At 37.1% G+C, this 23701-nt stretch overlaps 1 protein-coding gene across 9 annotated transcripts; it reads left to right on the forward strand.

The window, feature by feature from the left end:
* Positions 1–9: 9 nt before the first annotated feature.
* KIAA0753 (KIAA0753 ortholog) lies at positions 10–20988 on the forward strand. Of its 9 annotated transcripts, none has more exons than XM_085310320.1 (17): positions 10–28; positions 525–663; positions 1410–2022; positions 2765–2868; positions 3155–3217; positions 4077–4292; positions 5428–5638; positions 7020–7243; positions 8292–8461; positions 9816–9929; positions 11332–11419; positions 11818–11901; positions 12225–12398; positions 13479–13560; positions 16172–16292; positions 16461–16688; positions 19440–20988. In XM_085310320.1, the coding sequence occupies exons 2-17, from the start codon at positions 574–576 to the stop codon at positions 19552–19554; spliced, it is 2697 nt and encodes an 898-aa protein (XP_085166446.1). In that variant the 5' UTR covers positions 10–28; positions 525–573; the 3' UTR covers positions 19555–20988. The 9 variants fall into 9 exon arrangements, with proteins under 9 accessions (XP_085166446.1, XP_085166445.1, XP_085166447.1 ...); XM_085310319.1 differs by lacking the exon at positions 10–28 and adding an exon at positions 58–322; XM_085310321.1 differs by lacking the exon at positions 10–28 and having other exon boundaries at positions 58–663; positions 12228–12398.
* The last annotated feature ends 2713 nt before the right edge of the window (positions 20989–23701 follow it).

Genomic DNA, 23701 nt, shown 5'->3' on the forward strand with positions numbered 1-23701 from the left:
CCTCCGCGGCGGCGGTTGCCAGGGGCAGGTTTGAACCGCCTCTCCGGGGGGGGGGCCGCGAGGCAGGCCGGACAGGGCGAGCGGGAGCGGGGAGGGCCGCCGCCGCCGCCGCCGCCCGTCTCCGCTCTGCGGGAAGCGGCAGGGAGGGAGGGAGGCAGAGCCCTTCTCATGAGAGACGAGCCGTGACTGGCCCTTGCCGGGGAGAAACGGAGCATCTGGCCGCGCGGAGGGGAAGCCTGAGGTGCGCTCGCGAAGGAAGCGAGCTGCAGCGTTACGTGCTGGATCTTGCTCGCTTTTACTCCCTGGAGCCKAGTGAAGAAGCGTGAGTTCACTGGCACACCCTCATGCACCGCTTCTGCTTTACCCTCTTTTCTGTGAAGTTAGGCACGAGTGCTCCCGGGTTCTGGTTTTTTGATACTGACGTATTTTGTACAGGCCCTGCTCTCTTGAGCACTGCCTTAATCTAGCTTGCCACCCTATTTTCTTTTTTTTTTTGTATGTTTGCCATATATCTTCATTTTTAGGTTTGTAATAGCAAAGGGCAAATGACTGGATTTTCAGCATCTAGCTGATATGATGGGACCGAGCAAGCCATCTACATCTGATGTTAAACTTGCATCTGATACCCCACTATACAGGAATGAAGCAACCTTACGAACACAGGTATTATTTGCCTTCTGTAGTGATGCTGAATTAGTTTTCCTCTATGACCAGTACAGAAATATGATTATGACCCACTTTGTGAGATAGCCCACTGGTGGGTGTCAAATCTTTGCACTTGCTTTCATGACAGTGTGGTACAAGGAATGATACTTTTCTTCTATAAGAAGATAGATCAGAAATTGTACAAGTAAATGTTATTTGCATGTCTAAGCCACTTACTACTTTTTACTATGTGGGAACTGAACATAAAAACTTTATTCTGGTACTATGTTTCAGCCTTGCGTTTCTCCTTCATCATGTATACCTTAGCTTCCTGTTATCTTTATGAGTTTACTAATGACTTAGTCTATATGATGTAATTATGTTAATTCCTATTACTAATGTTATGTTATTTCTATAACTCATTATTTGCACTTTTGCAATACTTAAAAACCTTTATAATGTCATTGTCTATTGCCTAGTCACTTTGGGACATTTTTTTCAATGTATATACCTACTCTAAGATGCAAAGAAGTGCCTAATGGTATTTACAAAAAGATCTACATGCTTAAATCAAAATAATTTTGAATACTGGTATTTTTTTGAGTAGGGAAAGGATGTCTTATGTGCATTGAAGACATGCTATCGTGACAGAATACGTTCTGATATGAAAGGAGATCCATATTCACTGCTCTTTTGTGCTAGAGATGCATCATCTGTAAAATGTGCTCTGTGTAACATCAGCCTCTGTTTAAACTTTGGAACAGCTCCAGTTTAATAGGAATGTTCCTGCCGTTCCAGAGAATTTGCCTGTCAGATTCTTTAGCCCTTCTCCAATTATAATTGAAAAGCTGAGGCCATCAAATGATCAGAGAAATCTAGCTGGCAGTGAAGGTTCCAGCATAAGCAGCTCTGGCATGTTTTCAGTGGTATCTGAAGAGAAACTAAAATTTGCCGTTCAGCTAGCCAAAAGGGACGTAAAACGAAGACATTGTGAAGAGCAACTGAAACAGCGGGTTTTTGGAGTTGTTGCTGATAAACAGTTGTTGGCCAAAAAGTCGTCACAACACAAAAATGAACTATTCCAAAATCTGGAAGAGAAAAATGCACTGAAGTCTTGGACTCCCTTGAAATATCAGCAGAAACTTGGTCAGCCTTCCAAAGTGGAGACCGCCAGCTCTGGTGCTAAAGTTTATCTTTATACATCAAATGAGGGAAAGCTAATACCGTTTGTTTTAGACTCTCCACCCACCCATGACCCTGGACCAGGCTCCAGGACAAATGTCAGAAAAAAAGAAGATGAAAATATACAGGAAGTCCGACGTCTGCAAAAGGAATTGAGGAGTTGTATCCAGAAAATTGAAGAACTGGCTAAAAAAGGTGTAAGACTAAACAAAAATTACTTTTATATAAATGTACAATAGTTTGTTTCATTCTTTTTTTTTTCTTTTGTTTGGCTTGAATTAGAATCAGTATTTCATTTTGTATTTTTAAGGACTGATTTTCAAAAATGAATGAAAGGTAGAATGGCTGGCTATTTTAGGCAATAAATACCTGCAATGACAGTAAATTAAAGATAGGCTAACTAACACCTTGTGCGAAAAACATTGGTGCTTGTAGCCCTATTGGCTAGATCTTCAAACTGCAAAAAATTATCATCATAATCATCTACTTCATTAGTAGTAATAAGAAAAAGGACAAGAGTTGATAACATCTCATCTAGTAAGTCTGACTCGTCTAATTTATAGCTGTGCAGTGGTATATTGAATGTGCTTTCTGACACTGCATTGGTCCTCTTGTAATCATTAGCCAGAGGCTTAAGTATTTCTGACTTTGAATGTTCTGTCTGCAACTTTGTGAAATGATTGGGGAGGTCACAGGTGATTTTGTAAACTACATCTGATAAGCTATGTTAGATAAGAATACATAGTCAAGCTGTAAGCAGAAACATGGTTTAGAGTCAAAATAACTGTCTTATATTACTGCTGAAGAGGGCCCTGCAAAATTCATGATACGCCTACATACATATTGGTTCTGCATGAACGAGGCTTCTTGCCTTGACTTAATCTAACCTGTGAAAAACTCAATAAAGATATCAAACTCTGCATTTTATCCTCTTCAGAGAGAAGTGAAATTTTGGATCCTGGTGAAGAGCAACGAATTCGCATTAGGAAACAGGAACAAGCTGCACAGTCAGCTCGGAGATTGTATGTTCTCCAACAGCAAGTAAGAACTAATCCTTTAAAATTGGGATGTACAGTAGCTAGTTTATTTTGATGATTTTGACAGAAATGAAATAGAACAAGAACTTGATCAGGGTGCCTCTGACAGTGTCTTTGTTTTGGATCTGAATGATGCAACTCATTTCTCATCACTGGATAGAGATGTGAGCRTCACTGTTGGAAGAACTGAACTTTCACTCAGATGTTACAGTGCAGATTTATTTTTCATCTATACACATGGAGCTAATTCTGACTGACTTTTCCCCCCTCTCTCCTTTCTTGATAAACAGGTAAAAGAAATTCAGGATGATTTAGAGAAACTGAGTCCTCATAAAATCAAACATACTAAAAAGGTAGGAAGTAGTTATCATTCAGGATGCCACTCATTTATTGACAGAAATTTTTCTCAGTAAATTGAGTTTGTCTGATTCCAAGTTATTCTTGGTACATACGACCCCTCTCCAGAAGGGAGTAAGGGTCTTTGTTTTGTATCTTGCACCTTTCACTTAATTGTCACAGAAATACGGCTTGCTTGATCTGGTACTGCCGTTGCTGCTTCCCTCTTTTCCTCAGTTCTTATTTCTCCAGTGTAAACTGGAGAGGAAAAGGCTGCTGTTCTTTACTTCTATGCTTCTTCTAATTCCTCCTTCATTCCTCTTTCATTTTTGAATAAAATTATTTTCTACTATTCACTACTTTCTTAACTTGCTGTTGATCTCAATTAGTCTTATTGGTCATCCTTTCTGATATTGTTGTCTGTTTATTCTCTTTTGCAAAGTTAATGCTGTGATCATGCCTACTGTCTGGCCAGTATTGTCTTGTTCTCTGTGCTTTTTCAACATTTCTGGATTTTTTTCAGTAATGAAAACTCTCGGTGATGAAGACTGTTCCATGATTGTACAATGATTGTCACACTGGAGTTAGGCTTTGACTAACCTCTCTAGGTGTAGAGAGTATAAAGATCAGAAAATGTTATAACTGTGCTAGTTTAGCTGAAGTTAACACAATAGTTGATATTCGGACTGTCATGTAGTATCTTTAGTGGGCTGCTTAAATACCTGTTGTGTTTTACATCCCAAGTGGCCTCATCTTCATCAGAACTATCACAATTCTGAGTATTTTGTCATGAAATTCTAGCAAAATTTTTTTGAGTAGTAGCGTCATTTGTAGAAACTATAGTTATTCAAGCATGTGGCTTTTTTTCTGTCCCAGTCTCAAGCAGTATCCAGATTGGCTGCAGCACACAGAGGAGCTATACGAGCCTTGCAAACGTTTGCCAATCAGTTTACTGATCAAACAGAGCAACAGGTTCCTACCCACTACAAGGAACTGGGCAGTCTCATTCGACAACTGTCTCTCTGCTCTGCCAAACTAGAAATGGATTCTTCCCTTTCTGACACTATCATAGATATCCTGCTACAAGTTGAGGTAGGAAAAATCTGTTAAGACAGAAAGGACATGGTGAAATATTTGAGCGTAAACTATATTGTGTTCATGTGCTCACAGATCGGCAAAATTTCTTACGGATCTAAAAGTCACCATCTTTTCTAATGTATACAATGCACTGTTTTTCCTAAGTTTAGATGGTCTAAAATCTTATACACCAAAGCTATCTGTTGCRTTTTCTGTTGATGCTGTTTCTGTCTTTATTGGCTCTCTTGGTAGAATTAGGACTGGTAGTTATAGTGGTAATAGAGCACCAATGTCTGGTTCATTTGTCATTTTCAGGCATGAAAGGAGTGCATTTTATACATCCATGCAATTCATGTATGTATTCTGTGTAGTGGTGCATGTTTTCATCATAAGGATTAGTGATGAGTGTCTGCCTCCTGCTTGGAGGGTACAGGAGAAGTATCTAGGCAGAAGGTGTAACTACAAAAATTAATTAAGCTCTGTGCACTTCAAATGATCTGTTAACAATATTCAATGCTTTAAAAACATTGGAATCAGAAAAAACCTCTGATTCATATTTCCTGCTGCAGTTTCTAAATTAGAGGGCTTTTTTAAAAAAGGACCTTGTAACCTAAACTGTTATGAAACCAGTATTTAATTAAACAAGCATACAATAGTCATGAGATTTTCTGCATCTTAAAATATTTTTCTAGTTTTCAGAGCTGTGCATTTATTTCTTTTGTACTGAACTGCTTATAAAAACAGTAATAGTTATAATTGACCTGGAACAGAAAGGGAGGTAGAGCTGTTTAAGATTGTACTTGTTATTGAAGAAAGTCCATAGTCATCCCATAGTCATATGGGGATTTTTTTTCTTTTGTTTGTAGCCTTTGTATCAATTTTTCTTTGAAGATACCATAAGCAGATAATTTGCTAGAGTCATTTGTAAATACAAAAATGCAAGCCTTTTCTGTAAGATTAATTATATGAAGAAGCTTCTGGATGAATCAACTATCAGGAAGAGTCACTACAAAAAAAAAAAGAAAAAGAAAAAAAGAAAAAAACAAAGCAGCAAAAAGTACTTCACTGCTTAGAATCCTTTAAGGTTTGTTTCTCATTATTACATCAGATTTAATTAGAGAGTAATTTAATTTATAAATATTTGGTACAGGATCTGGATTCGTTGCTGGAAAAGAAGCAAACACCAAAAAAAGCAAAGAAATGTCTTTCAGCATCTCAGGGCAAATCTCCAGGAAACAATGAGATATTTCCAGCCAGCGCGCAGCTTACATCTCTGAAAGGAGAAAATAAACCTCTCATCTTAAAGGAAGAGCTTGGACAGGAACCTAGAAAACCTTCAGCCGCCAGGAGGCTGTTGATTGGTTTGTATTCTGAATTATTAAATATTTATCAGGTAACTTACCAGCTGCAGTTCAATCTGTAGTATGTTACATATTGCTCCCAAAGGTGTAATATAGTCCATGTGTAATAATCAGATTCTTGTAGCCTTGCTATGCAGCTTTTTCAGCTGTTCCTCTGAGCTAAACCTGCAGGTTTTTATGTGTTTTTATGACTATATTGTTATTACTTAAATCATACTCTTGTTATTTTTGCCTTTTTTTTTTACGCTAGACTACATTAAGATTATTTTTCTACGGTGTATACCTAAATGACAGTTACAAGTTAGCTTTAATGGTGTATACAGAATACTTCCAAATATCTACCTCGGTAATACTGTATAAATATATTTTGCTAGAATACAGAATCACCAACTGTTAGCAAGTCTCCAACAAAGCTATCATGGTGGTTTATAAAATTGTGTTCAGTGAAAAGATGTACTCAAGCCTTGGCTCAGAATTTCCTTGTTTTTTTTTTTTTTTTATATTTTTGAGAGAGGTTTTGAGAGGTGTAGCTTTGTTTTATTTTTGCCAGTCCGTTAATACTAGTCGTCTTTGCACTGTAATCCCAGTTTCAGTACGTAGCAACGCAATAGCTAATTGTTGGAAATGGAATTCTTGCTTTTTTATTTTTTTTATTTTTTAATTTTTTTAATACTGGAGATTACTTTGCAACCTTTTGGGATTGCTTTATAGTTCATTTATCTCATATATGAAATGAAGAGGGCTTTACTCTGTGTTGTGATTTAAATCTCATAACTGAAATACGTTGACACTTCCTGAAAGCCATTATAGCTTATTACATTAATATATAACATATATTAGTTTACCGTACTATTCTTGTTTGTAGTGTTTTTCTCATACTGCTTTTTATTAGACTAGTACCTACTCCTTTCTATGCTTAGGTAAGCAGAAGGAGATTTTTATGAAATGAATTCATCTTCAATTATGCAAAGAGAGAAGGTATATTGCTAAGTATCTCCTGGTTTTCATGATTCTTGCTGCCTAAAAGATACGATGTTATCACTCCCTAGACTTCATGTGCCCATAGCTACTAAAAGGCTTTCATATTATTTACATAGGTATCTCTGTGTGTGTGTGTGTGTGTGTGTGTGTGTGTGTGTGTGTGTGTGTGTGTGAAACGACTCCGTTCAACAGAACAGTGTAAGAAAGCCGGCTGATGTAACGCTTACCAGGAAATACAAATACCTTTAAAATTTCATTTATTTGTATTATAGTAGAGCTTTACAGTTCATGATTAGTTATGCCTAGCACAACAAAAATCTCAAATAAAATCTCAGAAATAAAGATGATTTTTGCCCCTTTGAGCTTACAGGTGAAGGACTATTTTTTGTTTTTCAAACAGACAAACATGAGCTTGCTGCAAATATTTCAACAATTCCAAACAGTTGTGCTCATATATCAYGCAGTGAATTCCAAGAAGAAAAAGTCCCATCTACTCTAGAGAAAAATGCCATTTTACAAGGAAGGTTAGATGCACTGTCAAGAGCTGGAGCTGTAAAAAAAGGTCCCGTGCTTGAAAGTGACCCTTTGAGGAAGAAAGGAGTATTACTACCTGCAAAATCAAAGGTATGGATATGATAAAGTAAATAATTATACTTTCCTCTGCTTATCCTCTGGGTTTTTTTAAGGCACTGCCAAGCTTTGCGCTTCCTCAGAAATTTCTTGATTATGAACAGGGGAGGAGTAAGGAAGAAAGTCTTGTGTTATGACTACTGAAAGTAATGTTATTGTTCATCGGAAACATTCTCTTCAATTAGAAACAATGAATAACAGGATCAACATGGAAAACTAATTGTCTGAAAGTGGGCTTGAAATTAGCATGATAACTTTCCAACTGGGCTTTACAGCTGCAATCTTTTCTTTCTTTTCCTGATGTTAATATGAGCATATAAATGAGGCAAGTTTTGCCTCATTTATTACAGACATTATACATCACAAGACAAATCCCATTTTTTGATAAATTTCTCCTGTAACCAGCAAGAGACTTCTGATGCAAACAAACAATTTTTAAAAATTTCCAAATACAAAATATTTATAGATGCATTCTTTTAAATGTTTTTTTCTCTTCCTTAGAATACTGCCTTCTGTCTGAAAAATCAGATTTTGTATAGTAACACACATGCGTACATATGTATGTATTTTACTGCTTCCTGTATTAGTATGAATGAGAACTGTGAGCAGTGAGATTAAGCATTTCAATAATTCATACTGAAGGAGCTAGTCCGTGTGTCTTTGTAGCAAACATAAGTAATCTTATAGTCTCGTGGCTGTAAATAAGTTGTCTTGGAAAGCTGCTATTTTGATCTGTTCAGAGTTAAGAGTCTAATTCTGAAAATCTCGAAAGAACTTTTTCCCTGTGAAGAGCAATATCAAAAGGCCAGAACTATTTGCAGAAATCACAGTTGTGGGATTAAGCACATGTTCTGTTGGGGCACAGTCATATCCTCTTTCATATCAGTTGTAAAACCTCTGCATATGTCAGCTATGCAATGAAGCCATCAGGCATGACTTCAAGACAGATTCTGAAATGGAATACAAAATACTTAAGGGAGGGGGGAAAAAAGAAAATATCAACAGAGATGTATGTTTTTAATGTCATTGTGTTAATTTTAAGGGAGTGCCTAAAGCTCTAAAATCAAGACACGTACAACCTCAGGGAAAGCATGCCCGATTTCAAGAGACAACTGTAGCTTTCCAGCTAAAAGAGAGCAAACGACCAATTAAGGAGAGCAGAATACCCTGGGTACCTCCAAACCCTACATCTCCTCCTGCTTCACTAAAACGGTATGTCCACAGTCTAGTGGAACCAGTGCTTACCCTACCTCCCTGTGGAAATGCTACTGCATCTGTATTAGTAAATAAGATGAGCGTCTCTGATCATGAAGGCAAGCAGCACAGCACTGTTCAGATCCAGACAGCTGAATTCTTTTCCCAGCTCAAGTTGGCCTCTTTCATATAGCTTGGGAAGAGCTATTGGCCTTTTCCTGAATCAGGTTAGTGTATAGTCTGAGACTGGCTGAACCCTGACAAAGTACATAGTATGCAGAAGGGGTTGATCATGTGCTAGCCTATGGCCTGGCCCAATTTAATTTTTTAGCGTAGAACAAACTGATTGTTATGTTGTGTCTGTCAGTCCTAATATAATATTTTTCAAGCCCATCAGCTAATTTCAGTGAAAATTGACAGAGTGGTAGAAGTAACAAAGATAGGTTCCCTCAAGTGTCTTGAAATCATCCATCCAAATGAAGAGCTCCTATCAATGCCTTCTCTGAAGGGAAAATGTAGTCATCAAAATGTGTTGCAAGACAGAGAATATATGAAGCCTGTGAGCCTTTTGTGAATGCTCCCATTACAAAAAGGCTTTGTTTTTTTGTTTGTTGTTAGCTGGTTGATTGACAGTTTTTCTGACGTCAAGAAATTCAAACACAAATCTCTAGTCTGCCCTAAGTCAACCTTATTAGTCCTGCTGTTCAGACAAGTATGTATTTGATAAGCACATTGACTATTACTTGTAGTAATACCTTCAGGAGTTACTTCTTTGTGGGAAAATGCTCAAAGATAAATGCTAAAATAATTGGATCAATGTAGAAAAAAATCTCAATATTAGTTGAATGTGTCTTTTAAAACTGATCTTAACTTCATTCACTAAAAAGCTATCTGAAGCGCTTATACTTAATACTGAGTTATTAGTGGAAGGCTTTTCCAATGAATTCTGATATGCTAGGGGAAGTCTCTCTACAGTAATATGATTGTTATCATTTGCCCTTTTTCTTCCTAGATCTTTTAAAACAAACAAAGCATAGACAATGTAATAATTAAAACATACAGATAGCTAGGGCCTACATCCTGCCATGAACACCTGTTAGGAGGATCCCTTCCAGTATCAAGGAGGAAATTCAGGGTGAACGTTACCAAATTTGTTGTATTGATCTCCTCTTTTTGTCTCCACTATTACATTTACATGGACTCAATTTCATATATTTAATTTAGCCTATTAAGTTCATAAGAGTTATACATTGAAAGCTAAATACAGGGGCAACATTTGTTCAAATTTTAATACAATAATATTTGCTATAATAGACTTTTTTTAAGATATAACAGGGAAAGGAGTACCATTAATATTTTCCCCTATTTATAGTGCTGTCAAGATACCCAGGAATGCAAGATCCAAGGAACCCATTGGTAACTCAGCTTCACAGAAAAGGAAGGCAGAAGAAAAAAGACTAGGTCTTGTGGAAAAAGAAGCTGTCAGGTTGGCATGGATATTCTGATTGAAAATACTATATATATATATATATATATATATATATATATATATATATATTATGTATTACTGAATGTTTCTTTAAAATATGTTTTTTCTTATATGAGGTTGATTAGGTAAAGGTAGAAGGTTTTATTGTTTTTTTGAATCTTTCCTTAAAGTAAGAGGAAATACAGTTGACTTTTCTTATTTTTTTATTGCAGTCTTTATAATCCTGTCAATTCTCACTTCAGAACTTTTTCTGATTGTCAAGGGATACTTCCCTTTCATTTCCATTCCATTTTTTTTTTCTTTTTAAAAAGAGTCTTTCAACCCTGGAATACTTGCATGACCTGTCCAACATCTGGGACAATTCATCCCCTTGGGACTTGGTTCACTTTGACATAAAAATATAAGCAATGAATTAGCAGGATAAAAAGCATTTAACACAAGGATTTTTTTCTAGACTTACTCAGAAATGTTACCTAGTGGACAGATTTCTGAGAGTTGTTCTGTAAATGAGTGTTGAAGGAATCTGAGAGGAGAGCTGAATTTTACACCAATTTCCTAACAAGGTTAAAACCATGATGTGAATATATATTTGGGTACCACAGTATGGAAGAGAGAGCCAAGATTTTTTTCAAAAAGACTAGTCATTTTGTGTGCACAAAACTCTTGTGTATTTCCAGCTAAACATTTTCTATTTTCTAAACATAATTGAGTGAGTATCACAACACTGCATTGAGAAGGTAAATATTATCTACCTATTCCAGAAGGACAAAATAGCACCAAAGGCAGGTATCATTTTCCCAATCCGGATTATAGTCCGGATTTGTTTATTTTAAATTATATCCAACATCCTCTAGACCTCACAAAATAAAAAAGCTGAGGTAGTTTGAAGTTTCATTTTGAAGAGCTGAAAAATGTGAATCTATCTTATCAATGTCTGTAAGTACCTGAAGGGAGGGTGTCAAGGGGATGGGGACAAACTCTTTTCAGTTGTCTCATTCAACAGGACAAGAGGCAACGGGCACAAACTGAACCACAGGAAGTTCTGCCTGAATATGAGAAGGAATTTCTTCACTGTGAGAGTGAGGGAGCACTGGAACAGGTTGCCCCTAGAGGTTGTGGAGTCTCCTTCTCTGGAGATCTTCAAGGCCCGCCTGGATGCAACCCTGTCTTACGTGTTCTAGGTGACCCTGCTTGAGCAGGGAGGTTGGCCTAGATGATCTCCAGAGGTCCCTTCCAACCTTACTGATTCTGTGATTCTATAAAATGTTTTTGGTATCAGAGCTGATAGGGCCTCCCATCCCCTTCCATGAGCACACACTCCCAACAAAGTGGATTTATGATTATTTGTTGTCATACAGGATTTCAGAATGACATTGTTGTTTACTCTTTTTTTGAATAGATCACAGGGTGCTTCTCCAACCCAGCTTACAGACAAAGTTGAAAGCGTAGTACAGGAGCACTTAAAACCTCTTTTGGACAAGGCACAGGTAATACAGTCAAAGCTCATGCCACCAAAGGCTTAATTTAGAGCTGTAAACATTTATGAAAGGGCAACACATCTGTTTATTTTCAACTTAATGCAAGTAAGCAGTTTTTGGTTATGTAGTCAACACAGTTTTGGACATGTTGAGAGTACATTTTCTTTTCAGTGTGTGGACCTTGAATTATTATAATAAAATTTTGCAAAGCTACCTTAAGGTTTTTTTGATTACTTTCTGATCAAGTAGATGCATTTTAAATTGTTTTGTTATGACCAATCAAATTCCATATTGAACATGACTGGACTTGATAAGAGTATTTAAAATTTCATATTTAATGACTAAATATAATTTGTACTAGTAATACAGCAAATGTGATTATCATGAGAGGACTTATGTTTTATTAGAAGGTCAGTCTCTCCATGGAAACAAGCAGTCATTTGAAGGATTCTTCATTTATAAACAAGCTCTCAACTCATACGGCTAAAAAGGTATATTCTATCTGTATGCCAGAGAATATAGTTACTTGAAATTTATGATGAATTTTTGTTTGCCATGTAACAGAATGCATCTGGGAAAGTAGTAATGAGCTTTTTCCATATCCATTGATTTTAGTGGTAGACATACACTAAGCTGTTTTTATTAATTTGGCTTACTATATGAGTGGAAGAAAACCAGGAAATTATTTGGATTTTCATTGAAGGAAGATGCTGAATGACAATTGGGTTATTACAGTGAGCAGTTTCTTTTAGAAATATTTAATTTATAAGCATTTTTTTCCCACCAAAATATTTTTTTTTCTTCTTTTAATTAGCAGATTGCAGCAAATGCAGATACCCTGAGCGAAAAGCTACTGGATGATCTTTTGCAAGATACTGCTCAGGAGCTCTGGAGCATGGAGTGGCAGGAGAGACTCCAGTCCCAGGTGCTGGCCATGGCTGACAGTCCTCGTTTGGAAACAATGTTGCAAAGGATGGAAGATATTGAAGTAAGCCTTTATCTCTTGGTTGGTCTCAGTATTGACAGGTTGCACTTCTTAAGTTGTGGATACGACTCATGTTCTACATTCTTAGGTGAAGCAAGGTCTGACTGGATCAGTGTATGAACTGGAAGAGCTGGAAGGAGTTTCCACTTCCAGCAGAAAGTAGAGTGAGAACAGAAGGATGTTTGGCCTAAGGATTGTATTGCTAGCTTTAGAGTTGGCACGCCTCAGTTTGCTTCCCACCTCAAAGCTCTGTGGCATATATCATTATTTGTGAAGAAGGTCAATTTGGTAATTGCTACACAGTTGATTGTCTCACTGATTAGGAAATGTTTGAGTATTTGTGAAATTTTTGAGTGTTTTTGATACTGGATCTTAATGTTCCAGTAGCATGAGCACCTCAAGGAAGCATGCCATGATAATCCAAAGTATATTACAGGGAAATGTGGGGAAGTTAAACAAATTATGTTAGTTAACTGTGCTCCTATTTATCCATCTTGCTAGGTAAATTTTCATGAGGTTGTCACGTGGTTGCCTTGATCTTTCTCATATGCTACTTTTTTCAAATTTTCTTTAATCAGCTTTTCCATAGTTCTTTTGTTCTAGTCTCATTTCTACCTTCCTGCTTAGAAATTTGTCCTAACCTGAAACTACTGAATTTATTGCCATTTACTTCTAAGCTGGAGGCAGAAAGCTTACATTATGCAGTGTCTTTATCCGTATGAGACTGAACATTTAACTATACGTTAGAATTCACTATTGTTTGTGATAGAGCAGGACAGGCACATGGGCCATTCCTTTCTCAGTTACTTGACTAATTGCTGTTGATCAGAGGCATTTGACCAAGATTGTCTGTGACTTCGTGCACACACACACACACACACACACACACACGCACGCGCACACACACACACACACACACACACACCCTCCTTTTCTGTATTAAGTTAACTGGAGAAAACAATCCTACTTCGACTGGAGAGAATTGTGGCCTGCTTTTGCAGGAGGTGATCACCAGCTCAGCTAAACTGTTAAATATTTGCTGATTAATCTCTTTTGTGTATTAAAAAAAAAAAAAAAAAAAAGAAATACCAGGAAGCTGTGCGCAGGAGACTTACTCAGATTGTGTACAGTGATTTGGAGTTCTGGGCCCAGGAAGAGAAAAGAGGTAAGCGTCTTTTTAATGCTGTTTATTTTTCCGGTAGTCTCTATCTTTAAGTTCTGCTTTTTCAAAACCAAAATTATTGGATTATGTATGACTACCATCCAAACACATTTTTGATGCAGGTACAGCTTTGAGAGAAATATTACTGAAATCTGATTCTAAAATGACTATTTAAAAGAAGGAGGGGCCTCTTCTGAGAAAAGGCTCTAATTTTATACTTGGCTTTATTGGGGCTGCATCTGGATGCAAAGCACTACCAGTGTGACTTAGTCGAATGGTTGATAACACACACTTCCAGTCATCAAATGTTAAGTCTGAACATTGTTGTCCTTTTTCCAGGTATTTCTCATGACTTAGCTAGATATTTTATGTTTTTCCAAAGTATGAGTAAATGAGGTTTTTTTTGCAATGAAGATGATATTCCATCAGTAAATACACTCCAATTCATCTGTAAGTTTATTTAACTTTACTCCAGAAGAAAGCTAGTTTGCTTTTTTAAAACATATTCTTAAAAGTTGAGTAACCTATCTCTTCACTTCTATCACTGTAATTTCAGACAAGGGGCAGGAAAATAAAGTGAAAGTCTGATGTATGTGAGATTATGCAAATAGCTCTTTGACTTGAACAGTTTATTTCCTCCAAAACAGTTCAGTTTGGGTTCAAGTATGGTTTCTGTCTTGTTTTAGATTACCTATCTTTTTATGCTTAGCACAGACCTCTAATACAGTCCTTTCAAAAGTATTTGTACTTAAGAATAAGACTCCAGGAACCCTGCACAATGAGGTACAGACACAAAAAGGATTCTTGTGATAATGGCAGCAATCAACAGAGGATCCAGTGGCAGGAGAACTATAGGGGAAGAAGAGGCAAAAGTTTTTCTCATTGGTTCTGCATGCATGTAACTTGCAAAGCTTTTGAGTTGTAGTTGTCTTGTTTTCTTCTGGATAGCTCATGAGTATACACGTGAAAATACAAAAGATAAGCTGTGTGGGATTCAGATAAGAAAAATTACCTTTGGCAAGAGTATTTTGTTGAAGATGTCTTTATTTTCTCTAAATGCTTCCTATTCTTAGTCTGACATCTCCTAAAGTCATCTCATTCATTCTTGTTAAGCTCTTCAGGTCTCATCTGTTTTCAGTTTTTGAGATATGGATTGACAAATTTGTTAATCTCTGTCTTGAAGAGAGTATTTAGTGTATTTTTATTTCACTTGATTCCTCTGCAACAGCTTAGCAGTAATCTTTTTCACAATGATGAATTCAAAATTATTCTTAGACTTCACAGGCAGAGGTAAGGTATTATGAAATACTCTCACTTTATATTCCTGCTGACCAACGTCAACCAAAAGACCAACGTCTTTTTAATTATTTCTATTTAGGCAGGAGCAGGCAGATATTTATCATCTGGTTTGCTTCTCCCAATTTCTTCCCTTTATTTTAATAAACAACTTAAATGGCTGAGTTCAAGAGTAAATGTTAGGTAAATATTACTGTAGCAGTGAATCTCTCAAAGTTTGTTTTTTCCGTCAGTATACAGAAGATAATATTAAATTACTTAATTAAGCGTAGAAGATTTTTTGTCTCTTCTCTTATTCCTTTGAAGTGATGATGACGTAAAACTGAAGAAGCTTGGGGGTTTTTTGTTTGTTTTTTGTTTTTTCCTGTAGAAAGACCTGCTTTTAGATTTTGCAGTACGCATGCAGGTTAAATTCTTCTGACCTCAAAAAAATCTAGATTTTCTGTACCCTGGAAATTATTATCCAGTGTGTTTCAGCAATTAGTATTTAATCGTTGAAAAAATGCAGCTTATAATATTTTTTCTGATTGTTTTTCATTGGATAGAAAATAAATAAAGGAGTATTAAATCCACCAGATTTAAAGATAAAACTTTTCACATGGCGGGGGGGGGGGGGGGGGGGGGGGGGAGGGGAGAAAGAGAGAGAGAGAGAGAGAGAGAAGGACACACACCTGAATAATGTTAGTTGGAAGCTGTTCACTAACAAAAGTTAGTATTCCAAACAATATTCTAATGTATCCTGCATATAAGTGGACATATTTTAACATTGTTTGCCACTGTAGCATGCTTAATAAGTATGGCTTTTGCTTGTTGCTATTTTTCCCCTTGGTTCTTTATCCTACTATTTAACTTAATACCACAATGAAGTTACACTGATTTACCAAGGTGAGGATCTAATCATACCCTGACTTTAATGGAGCTTTTTTACACCTTTTGGAAAGTCTCACATTAGGGCAGGTAAAGATTTGGCCCAAATTTTGTTGTTAGTGAATTTCTTTCTCCTCCTCCCCCTCCCCCCGCCCTGTATTCTGTATTTACTGCCAAGCTTAATAGACTAGTTTTAGAATAGTATTTTCTATCTCTTCTGTAGAAGTATCCACAAATATGACAAACTCTACAGAGCATGGGATTTCTGAAATGCTCATCTTTAGCACACTGAGCTCTTAGAAATTCCAGCTTGAATTTACATTTTAGGTGCTTTTCTTTATTTATCTCGGCCTTAAAAGGAGCAACACTTTCTGAGGGCGTGCATGCATTAAATTTAGGGTTTTCTTCTCTTCCAACAAAAAAATTTTTAATGTTTTTTTCTTCATTTTAGAGCAGCAAAATACTTCAATAGCTAAAAGACCTTCCTCTCCACATCCAATTCAGATAACTAAATTAGTTGGACAGAAAGAGCCAGAGATAGACATTATTTTTGAAAAACCTTTTGATGGCAAGTAAGTAGAATATTCTGCCCTACATTAAGCTGAGATGCATTTGAGCTTGTGCACCTTCATTATAGTGTTTTCATTAAAGAAAATTGGTTACTATTTGATGAGATTTTTGTACTTCAAAAAAGTTTTTGAAAAACAGTTTCTGACTTATTGGCTATTTTCCATTTTCAGTGGTGTTGATGAAAACAGAGAATCAGAGGAGAAATTGCAGCCTGGCAGTGACATTCTGCAGCCCTTGAATCAGAGCATGTCTCTGCAGAATAAGTGCTGTGTTTCTCTCTCTGTTCCAAAGCATATGTTCCAGAACATCTTGGATTATAACAACAGATACAAGCATCACCTAAAGCTCATTTCCCATGAGGCAGTGGGCAGTTTCAATCCATGGCAAATTGCTGAGAGGTACATGAACTATCTTTGTGTTTGTGAAGTGAGTGTATCAGCAGATGAACAGATTTTTCTGACTTTTTTTAGAGAAGGAGTGGGGAGGGGACAGTTCTTATCAAAGCCAGACAGTCAGCTATTGGACTGTTTTTCAGCTGGTACTTGATGTGTATGGATTTTTAAGGTTTTCGAAGAGACTGAAAGGATATGGGAGTAGAATGTTCTGGAGAAGTGGTTATTTTTAACATATTGCGGTGTTCCACAAAAACAGCTATGTGAAATAGCTTATAGTATTATCTTATAAATAGCTTATAATATTATCAAAAGACTACATCAGTAGAAGTGAAATTTTTCATTTTTAACTTGACCTTATTTTGTATAAATTGGCTTTCTGTTGCTGTATAAAGCTGCAGGAAGAAATACCCACCCTAAGCTTTCCTCATCCATTTCTGCAGTAAATGGGTGAATGAGTCTATTGGGAGTCTCCATAGAAAATGTAGTTATTTAGCATGCTCTGAAAAAGCCTTTAACGCTGCATTTTCAGTGTTTAACTCAGCATAATATTCTGCCTAGAGATAAAAAGAAATGGTTGCAATTTCCATCCATGAATTCAGTAGTATCATCAACAGGTAAATTGAAGGAAAACAAAATTTACTTTTTTGTTGAGTGAAGAAGAAATAAATAAGGTTGCCCAGAGAGGTTGTGGAGTGTCCATCCTTGGAGGTATTCAAATCCTGAGCGAACATAGAATCATAGAATCAGTAAGGTTGGAAGGGACCTCTGGAGATCATCTAGTCCAACCTGCCTGCTCAACAGGGTCACCGAGAGCATGTTAGACAGGGTTGCATCCAGGCAGGCTTTGAGTATCTCCAGAGAAGGAGACTCCACAACCTCTAGGGGCAACCTGTTCCAGCACTCCCTCACTCTCACAGTGAAGAAATTCCTTCTCATATTCAGGCAGAACTTCCTGTGGTTCAGTTTGTGCCTGTTGCTTCTTGTCCTGTTGAATGGGACAACTGAAAAGAGTTTGTCCCTGTCCCCTTGACACCCTCCCTTCAGGTACTTATAGACATTGATAAGATCACCTGACATTGATAAGATCACCCCTCGGTCTTCTCTTCTCCAGGCTACATAGACCCAGCTCTCACAGCCATTCCTCATGGTCCTGAGCAACCTGCTCTAGGGTAACTCTGCTTGAGCAGGGGAGTTAGACTAGGTGATCTACACATGTCCCTTCCCATTCTATCTATTCTGTGATTCTATGAAAGCACTGGAAGTAGCAGAGAACATATCTGCAATCTTTACCTCTCATGGTGGAAGATTGTGCAATTACTGTTTTATGGAACAACAGTAGATATTCTTAAAGTGACAGCTGGACTTAGTGCAGGTTTCAGTACTTGTTTGCAAAATTTTTTGCACTGTCAGGGATTTCACTATGGGAACTGTGACATACCTGGCCTGTCATCCCTCAGTACAAATAGAAGAAATAAAGAAGCAGAAAATAACATTTCCTCCACTGCGCACTTTGTAGGAAAGAAGAAATCTTTATCACACAGTCAATATTTGCTAAGTAAGCAGGGCAGTGAAAGCTGAAATATCCATAAATATTTTGATTGCTCGGTAACGGGTGTGGCAAGTAGTTGATGTTATTGGTCATCATGTTCTTGCACTTCCCTTCAGTGATTGTCTAGAATTGCCTATAATTCATTCTCAATTTTTGTGATGTTTAAGACACCTATTGACATTGTAAGGTCCCAGGCCAGCAGAACATGTAACTACAGTCTGAACTTGAATCCTCTCTGGAGGATCTGGAAAAAATTACAAAATCAAGCTTCAGTAGTTATAAAAAGTAATGATTTGCTTTAATTGTCCATATTGGATTATTGTAACTGGTGTGAGGCTGGGCGGTTCAAAGGCTGACATCTTGATTGGCAGATGGATTGAATGGAAGTGAATCTCTCTCYCTCTGCCAGTTGAATTCCACTGCTGCAGTTTGCCTATGATACATGTTACGTAAAATCAAACTACAAATGTCATCTGATATCCAGGACACTTAATTGAATTATTCTTACCACCAGAGGGCATTACAAATCTTTTTAGGTAAAATATGTATCAAAGTATGTATGTCTATATATTAAGAAAAAACTCTCCCATGTTATGCTATAAGGTCTCGGATACACTAACTCTGTGATGCTTTTAGATTATATATAAAACTGAAGAGAATTTTTGAAGACACCAGTAAAACAATTGTGTTTTTAAATGCTAGAATAATTTTTCCTTCTGTGACATCTGCTTTGACACAGAGATCTATGAAAATGGAAATTTCTGATCTCACTTCTCCTTAAATTTTGTTGCTTTCGGTAAGGCCTGATTCAGTGACCACTAAAATCAGTAAGATGCTTCCCAATGACTTCAATGGCTTCAAAAGCACCATAGTATTAAGTCTTATTCCCAAAGCAGGATCAGTATCTAAGAGTTTGCAAAAGAAAGTGACAGAGATTCCTCGACACCTCTAAGCATGAAGTATTTGTCCTTCACTAGGAACCACACTGAGACAAGAATTTCCAATATCTTATACAACATATATGAGAACACACCTTTTCTGTGGTAGTGGAATCTTTTTGCAGCTGAACAGTAGAAAAAAGAAAGAAATATGAATATTAGTCTTCTAAAATCAGAGCATTAATATCAATAGAAGGAATGATTAGAATTAGAAATTTGACCTTCTGAAACTTTTCATTTTCTTTTTTTCCCCTCTCTCTCCCTCAGTCTTGCAGATGAACTGACCAAAGAAGCCCTATGTGATGTGGCAGCAGAGTTGCAGGATATTTGTGAGGATTATGCAGAAGCTGTGTTCACCTCAGAGTTTTTGCAGCCAACATAGTAAATGCTTTTAATTTGACCCCATTAATGCAGTGTCCAGCCTCAGTCTAACAATTTTATCAGGTGATCTTATTTTTCATGTTTTTTGAAGTCTGTTTGAGATTCTACTCACTGAATGAATTAAATCCAACAAGGATTTATCTCAAGTTTTCTAAAACCATGATGATGTTTTTCTCTTCAAACTTTATTATACTGGGTTTATCAGGACKTTTTTTTTAGTGTTTCAGTAGAATGATGTAAATTGTTACAGGTAAAGTTGTTCTGGTGGGGCTACTAATCTATTTCTACACCTGTGGTTACTTCGTCTATGTCTGTGTGCGATCTACCTGGTTACAAGAAAATACTGGGAGGTGGACCTTGGATTCCAAGTGTGCCATGGACTTTACTGTGCTTCAGTTTTCTTCTTTAAAATTGAAAGAGTCTGACTGAAAGAATACCTCACAAGGGTGCTATAGTTTTAGTTTATTTAGTTTATTGTTAGTGAAAAGTGTTGAATATATCTGAAAATTGTGTTGGGAAAAAACGAGCTCTTCTTGAGATGAGTCTAAAGCCCAGGTGGAAAAGTCAAGAGTAAAAGCCATCAAGTTTGTTGTTTAAAGCTATCATGAAAGAAGGATGTTGTCTGACTACCACAGCTAACAGATACAGTTGTTTTGCATGCATGCAAAAACCCTACATTCTAGGTTCTTCTAATCAGCTTCCAAATGTAGCATTCCTCTTGTTGGTTTCAGAATATCACTAATACATAATGCACAGCCAAATGAGACCTTTCAACGGAAGCACATGACAGAAATTTTCTCCCTCCAGCTCTTCTTTTTTTTTCCTTAAATCAGCCTAAAACTTTTATTCTACCAGCATTTAATGATCCAACCCACATTATTTATGTGTAAAAATTCCATTGAAATCAAGAGCAACAAAATGACTGATTGGCATTTCTGCAATATTGAATTAACTTGTTATTTTCAGATAATCAGTGTACTAGTTTTGGTTATATCTGGAGTAAGCAATGAGTAAAAAAAAATTTGTGGTAAAACTTGTGGAAAATGTTATCTCAGCCCTTGAGATAACTGACCTTCGCATTGTTTTTTAGGTTTCCTTTGACAAAGTTCTTTTCTTCAATAATATTTAACCTACTAAAGAATTGTTTCTAACTTTCTAAAAGTGTTTTTATYTTCTCTAATTTGAACATACAGTTTTAAGTAATTGAGTTTGGTTTGGTTTTGTGATGTTTGATTTGAAATGTATTGATGTAATTTTTATTACTGATGTGTGACTATGAGATTTTGTAATTTAAAACACTACCTTTTTTTTATTTCCGAGATATATAGAGATAAGTCTATTTTAAAATCCACAAATACAAAGTCAGAAAGAATGTCTGTATGTGTTTGTATGCTTGTGAAAGTCTTTTTAATAAAGAAATACTTGTTTCTTAGGACTGAGATTATTTTTGATTTAAAATACTTTGCATTTAAACCATTTAGAGTGGTCAGCACCCAACATGCAAGGAAGAACCTGTATTACAAGAGTTGGGCTACCATATGCCCCAAAGTAACGTGGTCATCTGTCAAAGTAAATGTATTTTCTCTCACTGTGCTGTTAATGCTATCCTCTGAATGATGATGCCAAAGCGAACTCTTATTCTGGGTGAGATAGTGTGGTATTTGGATGTTTTCTCTGAGCAGAAATCTGTGGAGAGGGAAGGCTTTAGATGGAATTCTTGATTTAATATTCTTCAGTCCTTCCTAAGAAATTTTAGTAGAGGATTTTGTAATAAATTGTTTATTTGCATAGTACCAAATGCGAGGGTAGAGGCTGTAGAAAGTTTGTACCCTGAGAAAGTCATAATTCATCTTAAAGTGACTCTGCATGTCAGTGGTCCTAACGGATATTTCAGCATCAAACTTATTAAACCTTATACATATGCCTAATTCTTGTCACTGTATGTTGATAGAGACTATATATAGGGCTAAAATATGCAACCATAATACCACATCAAGTGTTACTGTGCATATGATGAACATGTTAAATGACTATGTACTTATTTAAAGCACTGCCATGCATCTAAGTCTGTAACCTCTCTCTAAAGTTGAGTACAGGGGTAGTACTGTAAGCAGTTCCAGATTTTAGAAGCGTTTTAAGGGTGTGGAGAGTGAAGAAATAGATTTTCTTAGAGTCTGTGCTGTTTCCCATTGCCAAAAGTTTTTAGGAACTAGTTAACTATCCGAAACAAACTACTCTTGATCTTGCAAAGGATTCCCTTCCATCAAGCTGCACTAGATTTCGTCTTAAGGTCTTTGTGGGCTTCTTTCCTTGATTCATTATGTGCAAGTGTATTCAGTGTCAGAGCTGCAAGAGGCATGAGGCAAAAAAAAGAATTCAGTGGATAAGTAGATATGTGGATAACTCCGGTTAAAAAGTAAATATTTATTGTTGCAATCATGTTTAGCTGAAGCAGAACTAAAATTTATAAAGTACTTTAGAGTAATTTTGGTGATGGATGGCAGAGGCATATCAGAGTGTTTTTTGTACAAGGGCGGTGCCAGGCCCTGAGTGCACAAAGGGGCCTTAATTGTCCTGACCAGCCTCCTCTCTGACCTCTTAGTGGCCAGGAGCCCTGCTTGCGTTCAGCCAGTCCCTGGCCCTTGCTGGAAAGGTCATAGGTACTCTGGGGTCCAGCCCTGTCCCCTGCCCATGTTAGCTCTCTAACTGGACTTTCTGGGTTGACTTTGGATCTGATATGTTACCTTGCCTGGGCTGGGACAAGGCCTGTGCTGTCACCAGGACCTGTGATGGCTGCCTCCCTGCCCTGCCCGGTGCTGTGGGATTGCGCTCTGTCAGTGTGGTCACCTTCCCACTGGTGCTGTGGGCACACTGAGTTCCTGGCTTGTCCTCCCTCCCAGGGCCACACTGCTCCCAGTCTCCTTGGCAGGTAGCTAGGTGTGTAGGAAGGAATGAAGAAAGCAGGTGACTCCAGAAACCCTCTGTGAGGACCCTGAAGACAGGACTGCTCATTTGCATTCAATGTGCAGCTCCTGCAACTCTCCTGAAAACAAATGCGATCTACTCTGTAAATATTTAACTGTAGAAATTAAATCAGCATGCTTCTGGGAGTGAAGAATTCGCTCTACCAGTGGTTTTGAGAACTAATTTTTCTAGTAATGCTGGACCTAATTCAACTTCCGTTATATCAAAGTAAGGGTATAATTGAACTTTTTTTGTTTCATTTGCTATGTCTCTGAGTTATTCTTAGAGGTTCTTTCTGCCCAGCCCACTTCTCTTTGGACTGTTTTCCCTCCATCAGGAAAAAAGGTATTTCCTTTTGAGAAGTGATTCACTAGCAACAGGAAAATGAACTCTGTTCATGATGCATTGTACATACTAGTCAGTTATCAGCCAAACAGAAGATCTGCTTCAGTGTATTTACTCAAGGCTTGTCCAAGAAGAACAGAATAGCTTTCGGAGCATGTTTTTCCTTTGAAGACTCCACATTATTTCTAGCAGCATACTTGAAGTGCTAGATTGCACTTAAGTTTCAGGATAGTAGTCTGGTCTGAGAGCATAGAAGCGGGTTCAAGGACAGTGGTCTTGACTAGTAATTTATCAGCTGTTTCTTTGTGCTTCAGCTATGTGTTTGTGTCTGCCTGTTGTCTCTTGCATAACAGAGGTTGCAAAATTTTAATAGGAGGGCTGCCTCTGTTTGCACAGCTTTTGCACAGGGAGGGAAGTGGCTGACCACTGGAACTTGGAGGCATTCTGATATTAATGTTGAACAGAGACCTGGCTGACAGAACCTGCCTTCCGAAATACCTCATCAAGAACAACTGAAATTGCAATAAATGTAAAACAGAATTTCATTTATTTAAATTGCAGATATTATCCTGCGTAGAAGGAAATGTAGCATGGCATTCAACGTTCAATGCTTACCTTCATTTATCTAGTAGAGACAATGTCTTTCTTACCTGACCTTTTTCTGTACTCTTTATCTGTAGGAAGATGGCTCTTTCCATGGAATAAACTCAAACAGTTACTGATGAGAGGTATTTTTTTTCAAGAACTGATTTTTAATATTTTACTTGTCTGGATTTTTTTTAAGTGCTTTTTCAAGCAGCCCCTGATTTATCAAGATCCTTTTGGATTTGCATAACTTA

Source organism: Rhea americana, unplaced genomic scaffold (assembly GCF_003343005.1).
Source record: "Rhea americana isolate MKP2758 unplaced genomic scaffold, rheAme1 scaffold_317, whole genome shotgun sequence".
NCBI classification, from domain to species: domain Eukaryota; kingdom Metazoa; phylum Chordata; class Aves; order Rheiformes; family Rheidae; genus Rhea; species Rhea americana.